The 18053-nt window shown below is 41.7% G+C and overlaps 2 protein-coding genes across 11 annotated transcripts in view; one reads left to right on the forward strand and one right to left on the reverse strand.

Moving 5' to 3' along the window:
* The first annotated feature begins 211 nt into the window (after nt 1–211).
* On the forward strand, nt 212–10182 carry LOC131107722 (polyunsaturated fatty acid 5-lipoxygenase-like). 2 transcript variants are annotated; one of them, XM_058057969.2, is made up of 14 exons: nt 212–427; nt 2163–2361; nt 2436–2517; nt 2584–2706; nt 2811–2917; nt 3195–3367; nt 5245–5391; nt 5464–5667; nt 5749–5835; nt 6584–6762; nt 6840–6961; nt 7750–7850; nt 8222–8392; nt 8472–10182. In XM_058057969.2, the coding sequence occupies exons 1-14, from the start codon at nt 278–280 to the stop codon at nt 8649–8651; spliced, it is 2025 nt and encodes a 674-aa protein (XP_057913952.2). In that variant the 5' UTR covers nt 212–277; the 3' UTR covers nt 8652–10182. The 2 variants fall into 2 exon arrangements, with proteins under 2 accessions (XP_057913952.2, XP_057913951.2); XM_058057968.2 differs by having other exon boundaries at nt 2436–2706.
* The window catches only part of marchf8 (membrane-associated ring finger (C3HC4) 8), a 77178-nt gene continuing 69260 nt past the window's right edge, over nt 10136–18053 (reverse strand). For 4 of the 9 annotated variants that reach the window (XM_058057971.2, XM_058057970.2, XM_078787401.1 and 1 more), the window contains 3 exons: nt 16769–16904; nt 14482–14496; nt 10136–12814 (listed from right to left, as the gene is read on the reverse strand). In XM_058057971.2, the coding sequence (XP_057913954.2) occupies nt 12510–12814; nt 14482–14496; nt 16769–16904 (456 nt within the window). In that variant the 3' untranslated portion in view covers nt 10136–12509. The remainder of the gene's footprint in view (nt 12815–14481; nt 14497–16768; nt 16905–18053) is intronic. The other 5 variants (XM_058057974.2, XM_058057977.2, XM_058057975.2 and 2 more) reach the window with 3 other exon arrangements.

The raw sequence follows: 18053 nt of genomic DNA on the forward strand, positions 1-18053 counted from the left end.
CAAAAAATGTTGCCTTTGGTAAAATAAATTCTTCAGAGGGTCAAGATATAATAAGACTTTTTGTAAAAACATTTCATAACTCGATGGCTGTGTTTACAAAAGCCAGTACTGTCTGTTTGGAATGATAATGAAGTACGTATCTTCTCCTGCCAAATATATTCCAGATGATAATGTTAGGGGGAGTGCCACTGATGTTTCCTGAAATGAAGCTGAGACATGCACTGCATGTTGCTATTCGCCCGAGACATTTTTCTCTGCATCCTGCCTAAGAGCAGCAATGCCGACGTATACAGTGACCGTTGCCACAGGAGATCAACGCTTTGCAGGGACCGATAACTACATCTACATAACACTGGTGGCCAATGAGACATGCAGCCAGAGGACTCTGCTGGACAAACCTGAATACAATGACTTTGAGAGGGGCACGGTAAGTGACTCTACAAGAAGAAAAACATCCATTCGAAACCTCTCTACATCAACAATACAGCTCTATTGTGTCAATACACAGCATTGACTACACCGCAGTGCAGTGACGCACTTATGGCTGGCTACAAATAAACTGTGATGTGGTTGATTTCAAAATTACAAAGCTGGTATGCCAATAGATCTTAAAGTAAAGCAATACAAATATATGCTTGCTGGCTGCATTGTTTTAAATAATGGCCCATAGTTCTGCAATTGATATCCCTTTACATCAAATTTGATGTAATTATCGAATTGCAAGAGATTTCCCCTATTTATTATAGATAAAAACGTATTTCTATCTGCTAAATGTGATTAACTCTGAGTTAACTGTGTGATTAATCACAATCAAATGTTTTAATCAATTGACAGCCCTAGTTTTTTTACATTAACATAGGTAAAATTGGTGCAATTTGTATTTTTGAACTTCTTTCTCTTTGGCTGTCAACAAAGGCGGTCACATCTTTCCCCTCTCCTCCATTATCCCTTATCTTCCCTGCTTTGCTTGCTTCTTATGTCTTGTTTAGTCTCGTCTTATACTTTTTCAAGAGCCTCTCTCTGCACTGCTCTCCAAAAACCTAAATCATGGAAGGGATCAACTGGTCTCTCCATGCAATTGACACGATCTTCTCGACGAGAAGCTCAGGTTCGGGGGAACCTGCCTGCCCTGACGGAACGTACACCACCGGGTACGTGATGGACAGTTGGGGAAGTGGAAGGTCATGTGCCTGGCGATTCTTTCTGTGAAGGACATCGAAGACGTCTACCTATTCAGAACCATGATAACAGGTTGTTGCTGATTGGATTGGGAACTATCCTGGTGTATCGCAGAATTCATATTATGAAGGCAGCGGATCGAGTTGGCCCACAGCTGCCCATCGTGAATGATTTGGTGGGCAAAGCCATTCCCACTCTGACTGTGACTGCCAATCCAACAAGGATGCCATCTTGGTGAAGATTTCGGCTTTGCAAAAGCAGTTGGATCAATTGGGAGACCAGAATGGACACTAGGGTGGTCCCGTCTATTAGAATGTAGCTGCCCGAACTAACCCAAACAATATTCTTAATCTGGAGGTCCAAGGTCGTGTTGTGAAAACAACTTCTCCCAAGAGATTGCTGCAGCGGGACGCTCTAACCCTCCTTCATTTCTTCATTTCTGCTATGTATCGCAATGACACCCTGCGAACTGAGCTCCAGGTGGGTGGGGGAAGCGTCGCAGGCCTTGGTGGCGCTGGTCTTGTGTCTATGTGTGTGAACAATGTTACTTGTATGCCAATTTGTATGCCAAGGTTTTTTTTAACAGTCCCACACTGTGCTCCTTCATTTAAGAGTCTAGTTTGGAGTTGTTGTTTTTTTCCCTCCCCTCTCCTAGTGTTGTCCCCCCCTCTTCATCGCCCAATCATCCCGTCCTGTCCCCCCTTGTCCATAGTATGTTGTATATGTATGGACGGATGACTGCACTATTTGGCTTGTACTGTGTAAGTGACAAGAATAACGGGCTACAACATCATCATCAAGTTGCCATTCTAGTTTTATATTTTGATTGTATATATTATGTACATTATGGAAATGGAAGAGAAAAAAATATCAAACTTTAAATGTGCCTTGGTTAGGTACTACATGGAATCCTTATCCCTTTGAATGTGTATATTGCTGTTAGTATTGTTCAATAGAAACAACAAATTGTGCATGATTTGTAGGTGCAGTCCTACTCAGTGGATGTGCAGGAGAACCTGGGTGAGCTTGTCTTGGTGAAACTAGAGAAGAGGAAGTACTTTGTGCAGGATGAGTGGTACTGCAAGTATGTCTCAGTGAAGACCCCAGGTGGAGACATTGTTGAGTTTCCCTGCTACCGCTGGCTGATAGATGACAATGAGGTGGTACTTCGGGATGGGCGAGGTATATAAAGTACATTAACACAAACTACAGTGCTAATTTGACTCATTTCATGTATTGACCATGTGTTTTTTTAGCTCACCTGCCTCAGGATGATGAGACAAGTCTGGTCAAGGAGCACAGGCAAAATGAGCTGGAAGTGAGGCGCCAGTTCTATAGGTATTCTCTTCTTGATTCCCGAGGCACGCTGCGTCTGCTCTCTAACAATCTTCATGTAACTTGCAGATGGAGGGTGTGGCAGCCCGGCTTTCCTATGAGCATAGATGCAAACAAATATAAAGATTTGCCTCGGGATGTCCAGTTTGAGAGTGAGAAAAAAATGGATTTTGCATGGAACTATGCAACAGCGTATGTATTCTTCTAATAGTAGCATCTTGGTGCCTTTGAATGTAAAAATTCAAAGATGCTCCCTTATAATACAGTGTTGGGATATAATAACATGTGAATTCCAGAATGAAGAACCTGTATGTAAACAAGTTCATGAACCTGTTCCAGTCCTCCTGGAGCAACTTGGCGGATATTGAGGCTATCTTTTGCACAATCAAAAACCCAACTTCAGGTCAGCCTCTGGAAAAGTACTAAACTATAATATTACATAATGGCATAGTATATGATAACATAGTATACCATACCATACAAGTGCATATACTGTATGCTGCCCATCCTATACCTTACCATAGTATTGCGTGGCATAACATACCATACTATAACACACTATACGATTCGCTATGATGCAATAGCGCACCAGACTATTTCATAGCAAAGCATTGCATAGCATACAATACTATGCTATAAGTTACCATACTATAAACAGACACTGCTTGTTCTTTATGCAGAGTATGTGATGCAACACTGGATGGATGATTCCATTGTTGGTTACCAATTCCTGAATGGTTGCAATCCTGTGATGATCCAAAAGTGCACCAAACTTCCTGACAAGTTTCCTGTCACCAACGAGATGGTTGCTGCCAGCCTTAAGAGGAAATTGACATTGGAACAGGAAGTAAAGGTAGATCTGTCCTGATACGGCTGATGAGCTTTCATATTAGTGCACTTGATTGACATCTTATGAATTAAAGCTCCTTGATTTCACTCAAGAGATCACACAAAAGTGTATTTGAAGTGTGCATTGATGCTGGAATAGAGACTTTTACACAACAATACATTACAATTGCACTTGTCCAATTTAGTAGATACACTAGTGTGCCGGGAGAAACCGTCAGGTGTGCCGTGAGGAATTATCCGATTTCATTTTTTTAAATTTTACATTTATTAATCATTTTTTGCAAATATTATGTCATTGTCGAGTGTCCGTGGTGTAAAGACTGGCAGAGCAATGTAACACTCGTCCGTGTGGCAACAAGTAGCTGACTGTCGTTCCTCCAATAGACTTAGTGATGCGCGTGCAGGTCGTGATGACATTTTTTTAACATTTTTGGTTAGTGGTGTGCAGCAAGATTTTCCCAATGTAAAAAACGTGCTATGGCTCAAAAAGGTTGAAAAACACTCGGTTAACCTACAGTAGTAGCTGAGGACAAACATAGTCAAACTCACCCCTCCCACATCCGTGGCTGACTGACACATATTTGACAGAGCTCCAGGTTCTATTTGAAGGTGTGTAGATCTGCTTACGTGTTCTCTCGAGCAATGTTTCCCAACATTTATTGAGCCCAGGCATGTATTTTACTTTGGAAAAAAACATCTCTCGCCACAGGCAGCAGGTCTAAGCCTCTTACTCTGTCGTATGAACCCTTCAGTAAAAAAAAGTAGCTATTGGCTGTCTTAGAAGTTGCTAGATGATGTCATGGTTTATTTGCATATCATATCAGTCCCTGAAAAGTGACCAAAAATGTACATTCATGTTGTCAATCATAGCCAACATTAGTAGCCAAACTTTGCCAAATCACTATTTTATTATATAATTATCACTATTATTATATTAGCTGATGGGATATAATGCTTGCAGCATGTTAAAATGTTAGTGCCCTCCAGGCTGCAGCCGTGGCAGACAGAACCTTTAGGTGAAAATGGATACATTCCCCTTGGCACACCTCAGAATCGCTGTGTTTGGGAATCACTGCTTTAGGAACACGTAACTGTTATAACAGCGCTTTAGTATAATGGAGCAGCTTTAAATTTACTGCTACTTTAAAATGTTAAAAAGGACCTATTATGCTCATTTTTCAACCCTTTGTATTGAGTTGTGGATTCCTACAGAGCAGCTACATACAATAACCAGCACAGAAAACCTTCAATCTTCTAGGATCTGCACCTATTCCAGCTGTATTCCACTCTGCTGTGATTGGTCACATGTCCAAATACGCCTTCTAACTTCCAACGAACCCCACTTTCTAAGATAGTGTGTATAGGAGTCAATAATAAATGAATAAAGCCTTTGGAGAGCTATTTGAAAGGTGTTTAGGAGCTACTGGCAGCTCATGAGCTTCTGGCTGGAGACCCCTGACTTACCGTGTAGGAACTCACAGTTGTAATGTAGGCACCGCTGGTGCGGTGGAGCTCTGGAGGAGCAGGACGTGCCAAGGGGCCGTTGACAGATTTAAATATTTTTCTCTTGCTCCAACAACTTCTGCCTGAGCTTGCCTTGTGAACAGAGAAGCAGAGATTGTAGAATTTGTACAATGTGAGTTCCACGCCCATAAAAAAGTCCGCTCCTCTGTGACATGACAAAGGAACAGTTTCACAATCTCCTCTGAAACCAAGCATTTTGAGGCATCCCAAACTTATTTCAGGGCTCACTTCCAAATGCGCAAACATCATTATCTGAAACTTTGTCACCGTTTGGAATGCAACATTTGAACTACATGTATAGGTCAGGAAGGTGGAGAAAGCACAATATGTCCCCTTTAATTTATGTTGTGGTTCCAGGCAGGCAACATCTACATTGTGGACTATGAAGTGCTAGAAGGCATCAAACCAAACTGTACAGATCCATGCACCCAGCAGTACTTGGCCGCTCCCATTTGTCTTCTATACAAGAACACAAATAACAACATCCTGCCGATAGCCATACAGGTACGACGTGATTGAACATCAGCAAATCTTACACCACCAGAAGAATCTTCTACCATGCTTCTTTCCTTCCAGTTGGGCCAGACTCCAGGCGAGGACAACCCAATCTTCTTGCCCACAGATGGGGAGTACGACTGGCTGCTGGCAAAGATGTGGGTTCGCTCCACAGACTTCCAGCACCACCAGACTGTCACACACCTGCTTCGAACACATCTGACCTCAGAGATGTTTGCCATCGCCATGTTCAGGCAGCTCCCTGCAGTCCACCCTGTGTTTAAGGTAACGCCCTCTCATTGATAAGTTGGACTCAGTAGGAGTCAGTCGGACTGACTAATTAATGGCTGACATGCTCCTTTACAGTTACTCATTCCACACGTCCGTTTCACCATCGCTATTAACACCAAGGCGAGAGACGACCTCATCTGTGAGCATGGTCTCTTTGATAAGGTGAGTTTTCAGTCCTATGTGGGTGCATGATGTACTTGAAGGGTACTTGAAGCACTTGAACCCCAATGCAGACTGGCAGTGACCATAGTCCACCTGAAGGGATTGAGTGAAAACCCACATTGACATTGGTGGACCAAAGGACTGGAGCTCAAGGACTAAGTATTCATTGGCATGTTCAGGTTCTGAATATGTGAGGGGATACTTAATTTATGAGAATGGGGCTCTGAGACTTTGATTTTTCGAGGGCAGCCTGTGTGTTACTGGACTAAGGACTCAGAAGCTCTGGGCCACAAGTTTGGGCTCTGGAGACTCGAGGGAAGGCTCAGGCCCTGGAGGTCTGCATGCAGGCTTTGCCTCTGAAAACTCTGGACCAGAAGACTTTTAAGATTGAAGAACATGGGATCTGTAGATCCTGAATCCCAGGATTCACATACATACGTATATGTGTAGACCTGAGCAGGTGATCACACCTGGTGCACGACTGGAGCAGGGCTCAAACACTCAACATAGGTTCAAGTTGTGAAAATGTTAGGCCATACAGAGGATCAGGGTTCACACTCAGCCTTTGAGCCTCCAAAGTCTTGAGACAGGGTCAGACTATGAGGCATTTAAGATTTTACCGTAGTCAGCAATGGGACTCTGAAGGTTCCGGAGCAGTAACTGGTCCTTAACTGGTAAAAGTCTGCTATGTCTACAGTACATTTCCTTCAAAATGATGTGAGTCCAAATCTTTTGTTCCCTCCTCAAGGCAAACGCCATAGGCGGAGGAGGTCATGTGCAGCTCGTTCAGAAAGTTGCAAAGACTCTGACCTTCAGGTCTCTCTGCTTCCCTGATATGATCAAAGATCGGGGAGTGGACAACAAGCAGGACCTGCCCACCTACTTCTACAGAGATGACGGCAACAAGGTGTGGGAGGCCACTAAGGGGTGAGGTGACAGTACCAGATCCCTACTGAGTGTGTTTCATCAAATACTTGACTTGTGTCCTCCTTTTGCTCTGGCAGTTTTGTCTCCGATGTGGTCAGTATTTACTACACGAGTGATGAGAAGGTTCAGGGAGACCAGGAAATCCAAGCCTTTGTTCAAGATGTGTGCGACTTTGGTATGAAGAACTTCAGTCAATGTGGTGGGTATCCATCACATACACTATATAATATACATATATACCCTATACAGTATATAATAGTGTATATGCATTACCTTGATTCTGCACTTTCTACGTTCTTGTGTGCTTTTCGTACCCTTCTTTTGCTGCTGTAAATCTGGAAATTCCCTGTGTGGGACTCATTAAGGAATTTCTTATCTTAAATAGTTAATCTTCAAACAGCTAAAATAATGCATAAGGCTAAAAACAACCAATTACCTAAAATGTCATCCAATACTTCTCTACAAGAGAGGAGAAATATGATCTCAGGGAAGAACTACATTTGAAACACTTCTATGCTAGGACTACGTTAAAAAGCCATAGCATTTCAGTATGTGGAATCAAACTATGGAATGGATTGAGTAAGGACCTCAAACAATGCACAACGATGAGCCAATTCAAGAAACAATACAAGCAGTTGATGTTTGCTAAATACAAGGATGAAGAGTCTTGAACCAGTCATGATGTGCTATACATATCACTATATTGACACTTACTATGGTACCCATTATGTCATTGGATGCTCATATCACCTCCTACTTCGGTACAAAAAAAACCGACAACAACAAATTTTTTTTTAACTATATTAGGAAAGCAGGATGTGAACAAATGTAACAGTTACTGATTGTAAAGATTATGTGATGCAGTCAATTGTAATTTGATGCAGTTCAAAAAGTTCAAATGAAATAAAACCACAACTATTACCATAAATGGTTGCTGAAATATGAAGGGTGTACTCACTTTGATCTGTGAAAATAATATCATTGCAGAATTCCCCAGGTCCCTAAAATCCTGCACGGAGTTGACCGAATACTTGACTGTTATCGTGTTCACTGCTTCAGCGCAACATGCGGCGGTCAACTTTGGACAAGTATGTCATCCAGTATTGACTTCCTGTAGAAATTACACTGCAAGTGTGGAAACATTCATTCAAAGAAAAATGTCATTGCTAATACTGATATGCTTCATTCATACTTCGATATCGAGTTGTTATATGTTTACATAGATGTACAGTATATTGTATCTAATATCAAATTTACTTTATGATTGAGCCTCTGAAGGCTGATTGTGTCAGGGCTGTATGTATGAGTGACAGGACGAAAAGCTCCGCCTTACGTAGGGAGAAGTCGGCTTCAGAAAGAATAGTTTTCAAATCCAAAGTATTGTACAGGCGCATGAAATAGGTGAGAGGCTTCCAAGTTCCAGCATGTGCTCATTTTGATCTTTGGTCACATGGTCAAGTACAACTGGTATTCCTGGATTCCCAACGCACCATCAACCATGCGAAAGCCCCCACCCAACCGGAAGGGTTCTGCCAATATGACCCTGATCATGGACACCCTCCCTGACAGAGGACGCTCCAGCTGGCACCTGGGGGCCGTCTGGGCCCTCAGCCAGTTCCAGGAGAGCGAGGTGGGGGGAATGATTGTGATTGCATGAATTTGACTCGGAGACAACATCACAAGCGTCCCTTTGTTCTCCACCCCCGCAGCTCTACTTAGGAACGTACCCTGACAAGCACTTCATAGAGAAGCCGGTGAAGGTAGCTATGGAGAAGTTCAGGAAGAATCTGGCAGACATCAGCAGCGCCATCAAGAGGAGGAACAAGAAGGAGAAGCTGCCTTACGACCTCCTGAACCCGAACAAAATACCAAACAGTGTCGCTATTTGAAGACTTTGCTCCAAAGTCGCCACTAACCTGCCTTTTTTTTCATTCCATTGTTCTAAACTCATCGGGAGGCTTGACCTAGCCCCAGCAAAGTGCTTGGCGAGTCTCATGGCAGAATTACAATTTACATATAAATAACGTATTTATGATGTAGGCCAGACAAAAGGAGCTTCCAGTAGCCGCCATGGACGTCAATGTTTAGGGGAGCCAGGCTTAATAAAGCCAGGCTTTATTAAAGTGTCAAAATATAGACATTCTTAAAGGCGACCTATTAGGCTCATTTTTTGTCCCTTTGTATTGAGTTGTGGACTCAATAGAGCAGCTTCACACAATAACCAGCACAGAAAGCTTTCTAGATCTTCCAGAATCTGCGCCTATTCCAGCCCTATTTCTTTGGATTTTGTTGTTCCTGTGAAGATGGTCTGTTTTAATGTATTCTACCCACAACCCATCTCCAGGCAAGCCCACTCCGCTGTAGTTGGTCACACTCCCGAGTGCTCCAGAGGACTTGCTACGCCGCTAGCTGCGCACCCGACTTTATTGGAGTCGATAATGAACAACGCTTTATCTTTTTAAAATGTCGGCTTTTAACATACAACCATATGTGTTGGATCCCGAATACGACCTGGAAGTAGAGACTGGACAGTTTGAAGTTTCTCAAGAAAAGAGGTTACTTCTCTGAATGGTAAGTAGCTTTAGCATTTTAGCGTTTAGCGTTTTCTGCAGCATTATTAATGTGTAATGTGGCCATTACACGTTTTTTGTGGGACGACTCTGGTAAAGCCACTAATTGTGCTGGGAAAAGGCTATTAGCAAGCCCACGTCCTCTATGCTATAATGCTACACATATACATGTTTTTGCTCCATGACTTACACAAAATTAACACAGTTAGGACACGATAAACTTATTTACTGCTTGCCCTTATGAGTCTTCCACACAGCCAAGTAACGTTGGGAAAGCTTCGGGCTTCAGCAAGTTTGTGGGCTAGTCCAGCTGCATACTGACCCATGTTCACAAAACAGTCCAGTGTGAAATGGCGTTTTCTTTTGCTGGTACGGAATCAGGAACTCCAACCACTTGTGCCTGATGGTGGCATCTTTAGGAATTGTACACAAATGTGGCTTTCCCTTTATGAACCATTGATAGCAACGCAAATACAGAAGCAGAGCTTGGGGGAGGGCAGTGAGTTTATCTGGCTTACAGCCACGCCCATATAAGGAAGTCTGCTCCTCTGTGACATCACAAAGGCGCAGTTTTACCACACCTTTTGAAACGGAGTGTTTTGAGCCATTCCAAATTTCTTTCAGGGCTCATTTCCAAATGGGCAAACCTCATCATCTAAATCTTTGGCATAGTTTAACACGACAATACAACATTCTAACTACATTTATAGGTCAGAAAAGTTTAAACTGTCAAAATGGAGACATTCTTAAGGTGTTTATTTGCTATTGGTGGATGGTCATGGAAAATCACTATTTTGTGCAGAACAATAAAACTGCAAAGGTTGTAAAAGCATGTTGACTTTTATTTGGTTGTTCATTTTAAATTCTACATACTTTGTTCAAACATGGAAACAAGAAACACAGCAAGAGTTTATCTTAAAAACAGGACAATTTTTTTTTTACATTTTTGAAATAACTTTTTAAAATCACTATTCCAAAGTAAAGTTCACAGACAAACTTGTGGAATGATATTGTCGACAAGGAAACAGTCGTTAGAAATGTTCAAGTCCAGTCAGTAGTAAACAAAAGTAGCCATTATGCAAGTTACATTTTTGTCCTCCCCGGACAGACATGACAAGTTACAGCAGCAAAGTACATGTCCGACGCTGAGAAATAAGCTTTGTCTCAATAAACAGGAAAATAAAGAGGAAAGATTGAGTCAAGACTTCATGAAGAGGAGCCAGCTCCCATAAAAAAGCACATTCTACACGCTATCATCCATTTTAAGGTTGTTTTTTAAAGCATGAAAATACATGACATAGTCTAGTTCAGTGTCCATGTTAAAACCGTTTCATTAATAAGCTTTTTTTTTTTTTTTTTCAAACAGTCAAAAAGCAGTTGTGCCTTGGGGGGGAAAATGTAAGATGCATAAAATTCCTAAAGAAAAAAAAGCAAGAGGACTTTAATGAGTCAATTCTTTAAAAATAAATACAACACAAACAAAACATGGAAATCATCGGACAGCCAATAAACACAGTAAATAAGTATAGAATAGATCAACAACATATAGGGTAATTGCACTTTTTTTTGAAAAATCTAATTGCACCGAGCCTCGAGAGAAGTTGCAAAGAAATGACTCCAACAGGATGCAAAAAAAAATAAAAATAAAAATCCTTCAAAATGTGAAGCCACCACCATGAGACATCTACACAAATAGTTTGCACTGCTAAAACAAAAAGAAAAACAACAACAAAAGCTCTGATTTTATTTATTGCTGCTGAGCAGTAATTAGCAAATATGTTGCTCCTCCCAGGCAGTAGTTATTGTATCATAAAGAACATTTTAAAACGCTTGTGGAATGGCTGTGAAGGTTGACTCTCACATGATTCAGACACTAAAAAAAAAAAAAAAAAATACCAGTTGGAAATCAAACGCTGCCTTTGTGCACATTCAGCTTCCCACCACCCGAGGGCGCTGACGAGAGATCATGTGAATGAACTCCAGTATTAATAGGAGATAAGATATTTATCAAAATGAATAATTGACTTGAATGTCATTACCCAAACCTTGGAAGAAAAAGAAAAAAGTGATACAATCAACATTGGGATATAAATGTGTGATACTATGCGACCATATTTTTTAGTATAGCTTTACACTTCCATGCCCTGTATAAATCCCGCTACATGGAGGACCCCCCCCCCCCCCCCCCCAAAAAACATTGGAGGACCAAAAAAAATTTGAGACATTTTGCAGTAGAATGGAAGCCACTTCCCTCATGCAGTTGGACATAGATGGCGACCATCTTATTGATGGAATAACATTAAGGATGGCTTTAATGTGCAATGTTTCCATCAGGTTTCAATCTCAGCGCACACGTAGTAGGATGACAGATAGGCAGGTAAGGCAGCGGGGGATTTCTTTTAAAAACTGCACATGGAACAAACATGGCAATATGTTTACATGACAGTATAATGTATCCATTACCGTATAATATTGAGGATATTTTTCATAACTATGCCAGTGTGGAATCGCGTCTTAAAAAGCTGAAAGAACAGCCTGCGGATGAAGAAGATACATTATGGTCATGTAAATATAACGCCTTCTAATCACACACATTTCAATGAAAAGGACCAGTAAAAGATGTTGTTTTCATATCTTAAAAAAAACATCCTCAAAGCCTTCGGAAAGTTTGTGTTGGTTTAAATAAATACTGTATGTGGATGGATTTTCCAACATGTGCAAGAAAGTGATGTGCCTGAGCCAAAAGTAAAAGAATTGAATCAATTGGAATTCACATCATATTCAGCAGTTTTTCTCCAGTGACATCCGTGAGAAGATGTGTTAAGAAATAAAAGCACACCCGAGTGAGACCTCCTTCTTGTAGAAAAATAAGACAAAAGAAGAAAGGATGCTTTTGCGGAGCAAAAAAAAACAACAAAAGTGCTTCAATGCAGATCAGACAGTCTGGTGGGTTGGTTGAGTTGGGTTGGAGCAAAAGATGGACTGCGATCCAGATCCACAACAGATTTGGTCCAGGACTCTTATCAAAAGCAAACACCAAAAAAATCACAAGTGTGTGTGTATGTGTGTGTGTGTGTGTGTGTTGCAGGCTTCTATAGAAGTCCCTAAAACCAGAATCCAGACAGGAAAAACATCCAGACCACAATTTGTCTTAGAGGACATCAACCTGGAAAAAGGTCACACATGGAGGACCTCCATACTGTAGTCTTCAGTCTCTGTATAGTGGGAGGAGTTTGTCTCCGACAAGGCGGGGGCAAGAGTCTCCTTGTTGTCCACGCTGGGCTCCAAGAGGGGGGGCTTCTCCAGCGCCAGTTTTTTACACGAGTCCGGCCTGTTCTGGACGTAGATGACACGGTTGTAGGCCTTGAGTCTCCTCCATAGGTGGATGTAGACCTTGCACTGCACATACATGAACACCAGTCCGCCCGTGAAGCCGATGGCCACCACCACCAGCTTGGTCCAGAAGGGCCACTCCATGATGCCTGATGGGGGGAGGGTGGGCGAGGGACCAAAAAATAAAAAAATAGCTTCAAGTCAGCTGCACCAGCCAGGCTGTGTGTGTTTGCAAATGTGTGTGTGCATGAGTGTGTGTTTGTTTGTGTGTGAGATTTACATCACTTTTGCATTTGGACAGCAGAGCGTGACACCATATGCTGTGCAATGATGTATAGCCACCGCTAGGGGGCAGCCTTTATACTCAAGTTGGACCCATTTAATTACTAATCGCTGTCATTTATAATAATTACAATAATAATTACTACACTACCAGTCTTCCTCATAGGCATGGTACTCCCTGTGACCAAGATGAGTCCAATATGAGTATGTGTATGCAGGGCCTTTGTAAATAAATAAGCAGGCTTCGCTACACATCTTAAAATAAAGCCTGGAGCTCTAGCTATGTGTCAGGCGGCTACAACCGTGAGAGCTGTAGCTTGTCATGTTGTAGATATGTGATATATGGTATCTACAGTATGATGCTGCAGAGTTAACGGTGTATATGTCAAAAGTAGCGCTTCTTGGAGACACATCGCCAACATCGCTCATTAGCATTAAAGCTACAGACACACAAAAGTGTGTGCTCACAGTAGTAATAATATTAGTAATACATTTTATTTGTTTTATTTGTCAGATTTCGGTGCTGAGGAAAGCAGCTAGTTGTTGGGGATACATTTGCATCACAAAAATGCAGAATCGAAAAAAATCAGACCTCACAAATGGCTTGGTGTTATTTTCTCTGCCGTCGTATCACCTGCCGCTCGCCCTGTCCATTGTTGTGTACGTGTATTTCAGTGTTGAGATGCGCAGTGTCATAGAACTTCATGTCAAAAAATCCAAACTATCCCTTTAAAACAAGGAGCGGCGAGCTGGCCGGGCAGCGGATGATGTGGGGGGAGATCAAATCATGCAAGTATGGGGGCGCCAGGTTATGAGGAAGAGTCTATATTAAATGCGGTGTAAGACAGGAAGCCAACGAAGGTTAGAAAGAACGAGTGTGATGTGGTTGGAGTAGTTCTGAATAAACACAAGTCGATGCGTGAGAGTCGGTGGAAGACCAGTAAGAATGGCATTGCAGGTTAATGGGAATTCATTCATGAGTGCTGGGAGAGAGAGGGACTAAAAACACTTTTAAAAGTGCTTTTAGTCCACTTTCTCTTTCCACTTATTCATTGTTTGTCATACTAGATATTTCTTCCTGATTTGGCTGGTCCACACTTGAGAGTGACTTCTCCAGTATATGTTTATTGTCACACTGACAGCCAAGAGAGGGCGCTCTAGGCCCGTGTGCAGGTATCTGCTACTCCCATCACTCCTGTATCACTGATAATTTACAATGTCAACTTATCAACTTAGACTATTGAGATGGAACGGATTCAGGTAAACTAGTTATGTTGTTTAGGCTACAGTTATCTGTTAACGTTATCTTAACATACCACAAATGACTCTGATTTTATACTTTTTTTCTCCACTGTGTATTTTGGCTGATGCTCTGTACTGACTTAAATAAAATATAATAAATAAAATAAAGTAACAATGCACACAAGCCAAACTACTCTTTTAGGGCAATGAATAATTAATACAGTGGATTTGCTGTAAAAGTAAAAAGGAAGGCTGATGAGTGGGAAGAGCATTTAACAAGTCAAAGGTTTACCTGGGATACTCCGGGCTGCATGAGTAAAGAAAATGTAACACATATTAACTGCATGTGATGTTATATAGTAGAACTGTTATTTATCGCATCATACCAACATGATATCATTAGAACCATCAATAGTGCTAAATGAATTAAAAAAAAGAAAAACACTATGGTGGACTTGACTTAAGTTTGTCGGCATCACTATGGTGACTTGAGCATGACAGCAGCCTGCAGGGACGCCAGCAAGTGTGAATCATCAGGTGGGACTAAATGTGGACAGCTTGTGCTTCCATCTGTACAATGTCTCCGACACACTTAATATGCATGAGAGCAACGAGCGCCAGCAGAAATAGTGGGATGATTCATCAGGAAAAACACCTTTATAAAGGCTTTCTTTTTGCTTTCTTTCTTTTTAATGGTCCCGAGGACGCACTTTGGATACCGGTGGTGTGGTATAAAAAAAAAATATACAAGACTTGATCAAAATTTGAGGTGGGATCTCTTTGTCATGCCAGCAATGCTGAAATCCGTCTGGGCTGTCAAGGTTACGTTTTTTCTCTCATTAGGGAATAAAACGGGCAGTTTTGTGGCGTTGAAGGAGACAAGGTCTAAATTTGTTTTGTGTTTTTAAAACCCTTTTCCCACAGAAGCCGTCTGATTGTTATTGCGCTGCAGTCGGCGCCAGTAAGGGCCTTCAGTTGGGTGGAGGACCACCCTGTGTCTTGACGGATCTTCTGGCTCAGCGCAGGGGTAATTATTGGGATCCACCACTTGACTTTCTTGTTCCTTAACGCTAAGGACGCTGCCAAAGGCCTTGCTTATGCAGCTCCACGATCCAACCATGTTCAAGGAGAGAAAGCGTCTTAGCTTTAGCCATCAGGAGTAGGGGTGTAAGAAAATATCGTGTCGCGATATATCGCGATACTTCGTTCCACGATACTGTATCGATATTAAAAAGCATGATATGGATATTTTTAGGCATTTATCATATACTGTATATGGTATTTATTCAAGTGCAGACACGGCAAAAGTTCATTTCTGATTTGAATTGAAACCTCCGATGGTTAGGTGGCAGCACTTAGGTAGTCAATTAGGCAAGGACGTTGAAGGAGATTGACGAGTGAAACGTCCTCACACATAAACACAGTTCAACATGGCACAATGCCAGCACACAACAGCGGCCCCTGCGGCGTACAAGGCTGAACTGTGGACACATTTTGCATTTCTACACAAAGTAGGGTGTGCACAAATTGACAAAAGCCATGTGTCGTGCCCCAATAAAGTATTCGGGAAACATGACAAATCTGCAAGTCCACTTAGCGAGACACCATGAGGACCTGCCGCTAGCAAGCAATGCCAAGGTCCTTTTGTATACTACAAAAGTAGTACTGTGATATTGCAGGTATTTTGTTTTTCAAATTGATATGACTATTTTGTTAAATAATGGTTATTTCAAGCATCCTAAAAGGACTTTTTACTGATGTTAGTTACTTTGTTCCACAAAAATACTCTTCTGATGGTGGATAAGTCAGGGACTGGATACTCTGCATTTTTTCACCGCTAATAGAATGTGAACATTTGAGCAGGATCTTGAGACATAATTTAATTTGTTTTTTATGGTTTTTTTGTAAATCTAAAGCTGGATGTTAAAGCTTTATTTATCCAAATGCTACACTTTAGGTTTTTACAGAGGAAAGTGTGATACAGCATAACATACTGTTCTAATGGAATAAAAATGTGCTTAGTAAGTCCATATTGCTGGTGTAATTCAGTTTTTCCAGGAAATAATCTTCAACTACAAGAAAAACAAAAACATATCGCCTTGTTAACAGTATCGTGATATATCGTATCGTGAGCCGAGTATCGTGATACGTATTGCATCACCAGATTCTTGCCAATACACACCCCTAATCAGGAGGGCATGACCGTGTCAATGCCTGACAGAAAATGAGAATTTTGAGCAGATTGTGGCTTTTATAGCCAGTGGTCGTGATCAGGTGAAAAACAACCTATTTGAGTTTATTATTTTAAATAAGTTGCAAATGTTTTTGTATCACTCCCTCTTCTTGCTCTTGCATATTGTAGCTCTACTTACAACCTCATTAGGATCCAAATGTGCAAATGAATATTCTAGCAATTTTCCAACTGGCCTCAAGATTTTGATCAGGTCTGTATAACGCCGTAATATGGGTCCCTGAAGGACTGTCTTGTCAGTCTTTGATGCCCGCGTATGCTATATTATATCAAAGCTACCAAAAACACATCTGACAAAGCGACAGAGTTGGGGCCTTCGTGCACCGACCTTGCTTGATTTCATCCGCCGTCCTGTCGATGAGCACGTAGAGCGACCAAACCACACACGTGATGGCGATGACGTGGAAGGTGACCGAGCACATGATCTTCCTTCTCTCGCTCGCCGTCATCTGAAGCTTCTCCCACTGGGGCCAAGAGAGCCAAGATGGAACATTTGTCAGACAGGGGAAGCATTTTCCAGTCACACATAAACACACAATAGACACACACTGTGCACACACACACACACAAGAAGGGGAGTCCAGGTGGCCAAAAGCATGTGGCTCACACAGCGTGCCAACTATATTATATAATTGGGGCGAGCTAATGTGACTTATGAAACATGTCTATATGTTCCCATCAGTGATGCTCCACAAAATAAAATGACATGTACTACATTAGGATAACACAAATGTGCGTATTGAAAGGCCACAAGGTAGATGCAGAACCACATTATACACCTCTGGTCACAAAAGTGCATTCAAGTTTGTTATATGTACCACTACACTACATGATTCTCTGATTGGTTAAACTTGGTAAAACCACAAAAAGAAAGAATAGATAATTAACCGATTATCCAATTAATCAACAACATTTTTTTTAACTTGGATTCATTTTAGATCCTAAAGATGCACGGTAACATTTTCTAGTTACATTCCTTGCAGATGCCGTAAATCATATTGGGCAACGTAAGGAATGAGACAGGAGCTAATAAACATTAGCAACACTAGCATAGCCATAACTTTTATACACAATACACATTTTCACAGCAACATCATACTATGTTATGCAAAATGATAACATTTATAACGTTGCACCTGAAGCTAACCCAATAGTTCTAGCTCTTAACGGATAGTTGCTTTAATTTGTTCATTCAATCATTCATTCATTCATTCTCTCACACTTTTCCTCACAAGGGTCCCGGGGGTGCTGGAGCCTACCCCAGCTGTCTTGGGGCGAGAGGCAGGGTACACCTTGGACTGGTGGCCAGCCAATCACAGGGCACATATAGGCAAACAACCATTCACACTCACATTCATACCTATGGACAATTTGGAGTCGCCAATTAACCTAGCATGTTTTTGGAATATGGGAGGAAACCGGAGAAAACCCACGCATGCACCGGGAGAACATGCAAACTCCACACAGAGATGGTCTCCTTGCTGTGAGGTCTGCGCGCTAACACTCGACCGCCATGCGGATCATCCAGCTAGGGGTGCGGTTTCCTTCAGGACTTTGTGAAAACCCAAAACATCAAAAACGACCAAAACGAGCAAAAACTTGAAGGAGATGAT

Source organism: Doryrhamphus excisus, linkage group LG20, assembly GCF_037039965.1.
Source record: "Doryrhamphus excisus strain RoL-2023G ecotype Guam linkage group LG20, RoL_Dexc_Guam_v1.1, whole genome shotgun sequence".
Taxonomy (NCBI): domain Eukaryota; kingdom Metazoa; phylum Chordata; class Actinopteri; order Syngnathiformes; family Syngnathidae; genus Doryrhamphus; species Doryrhamphus excisus.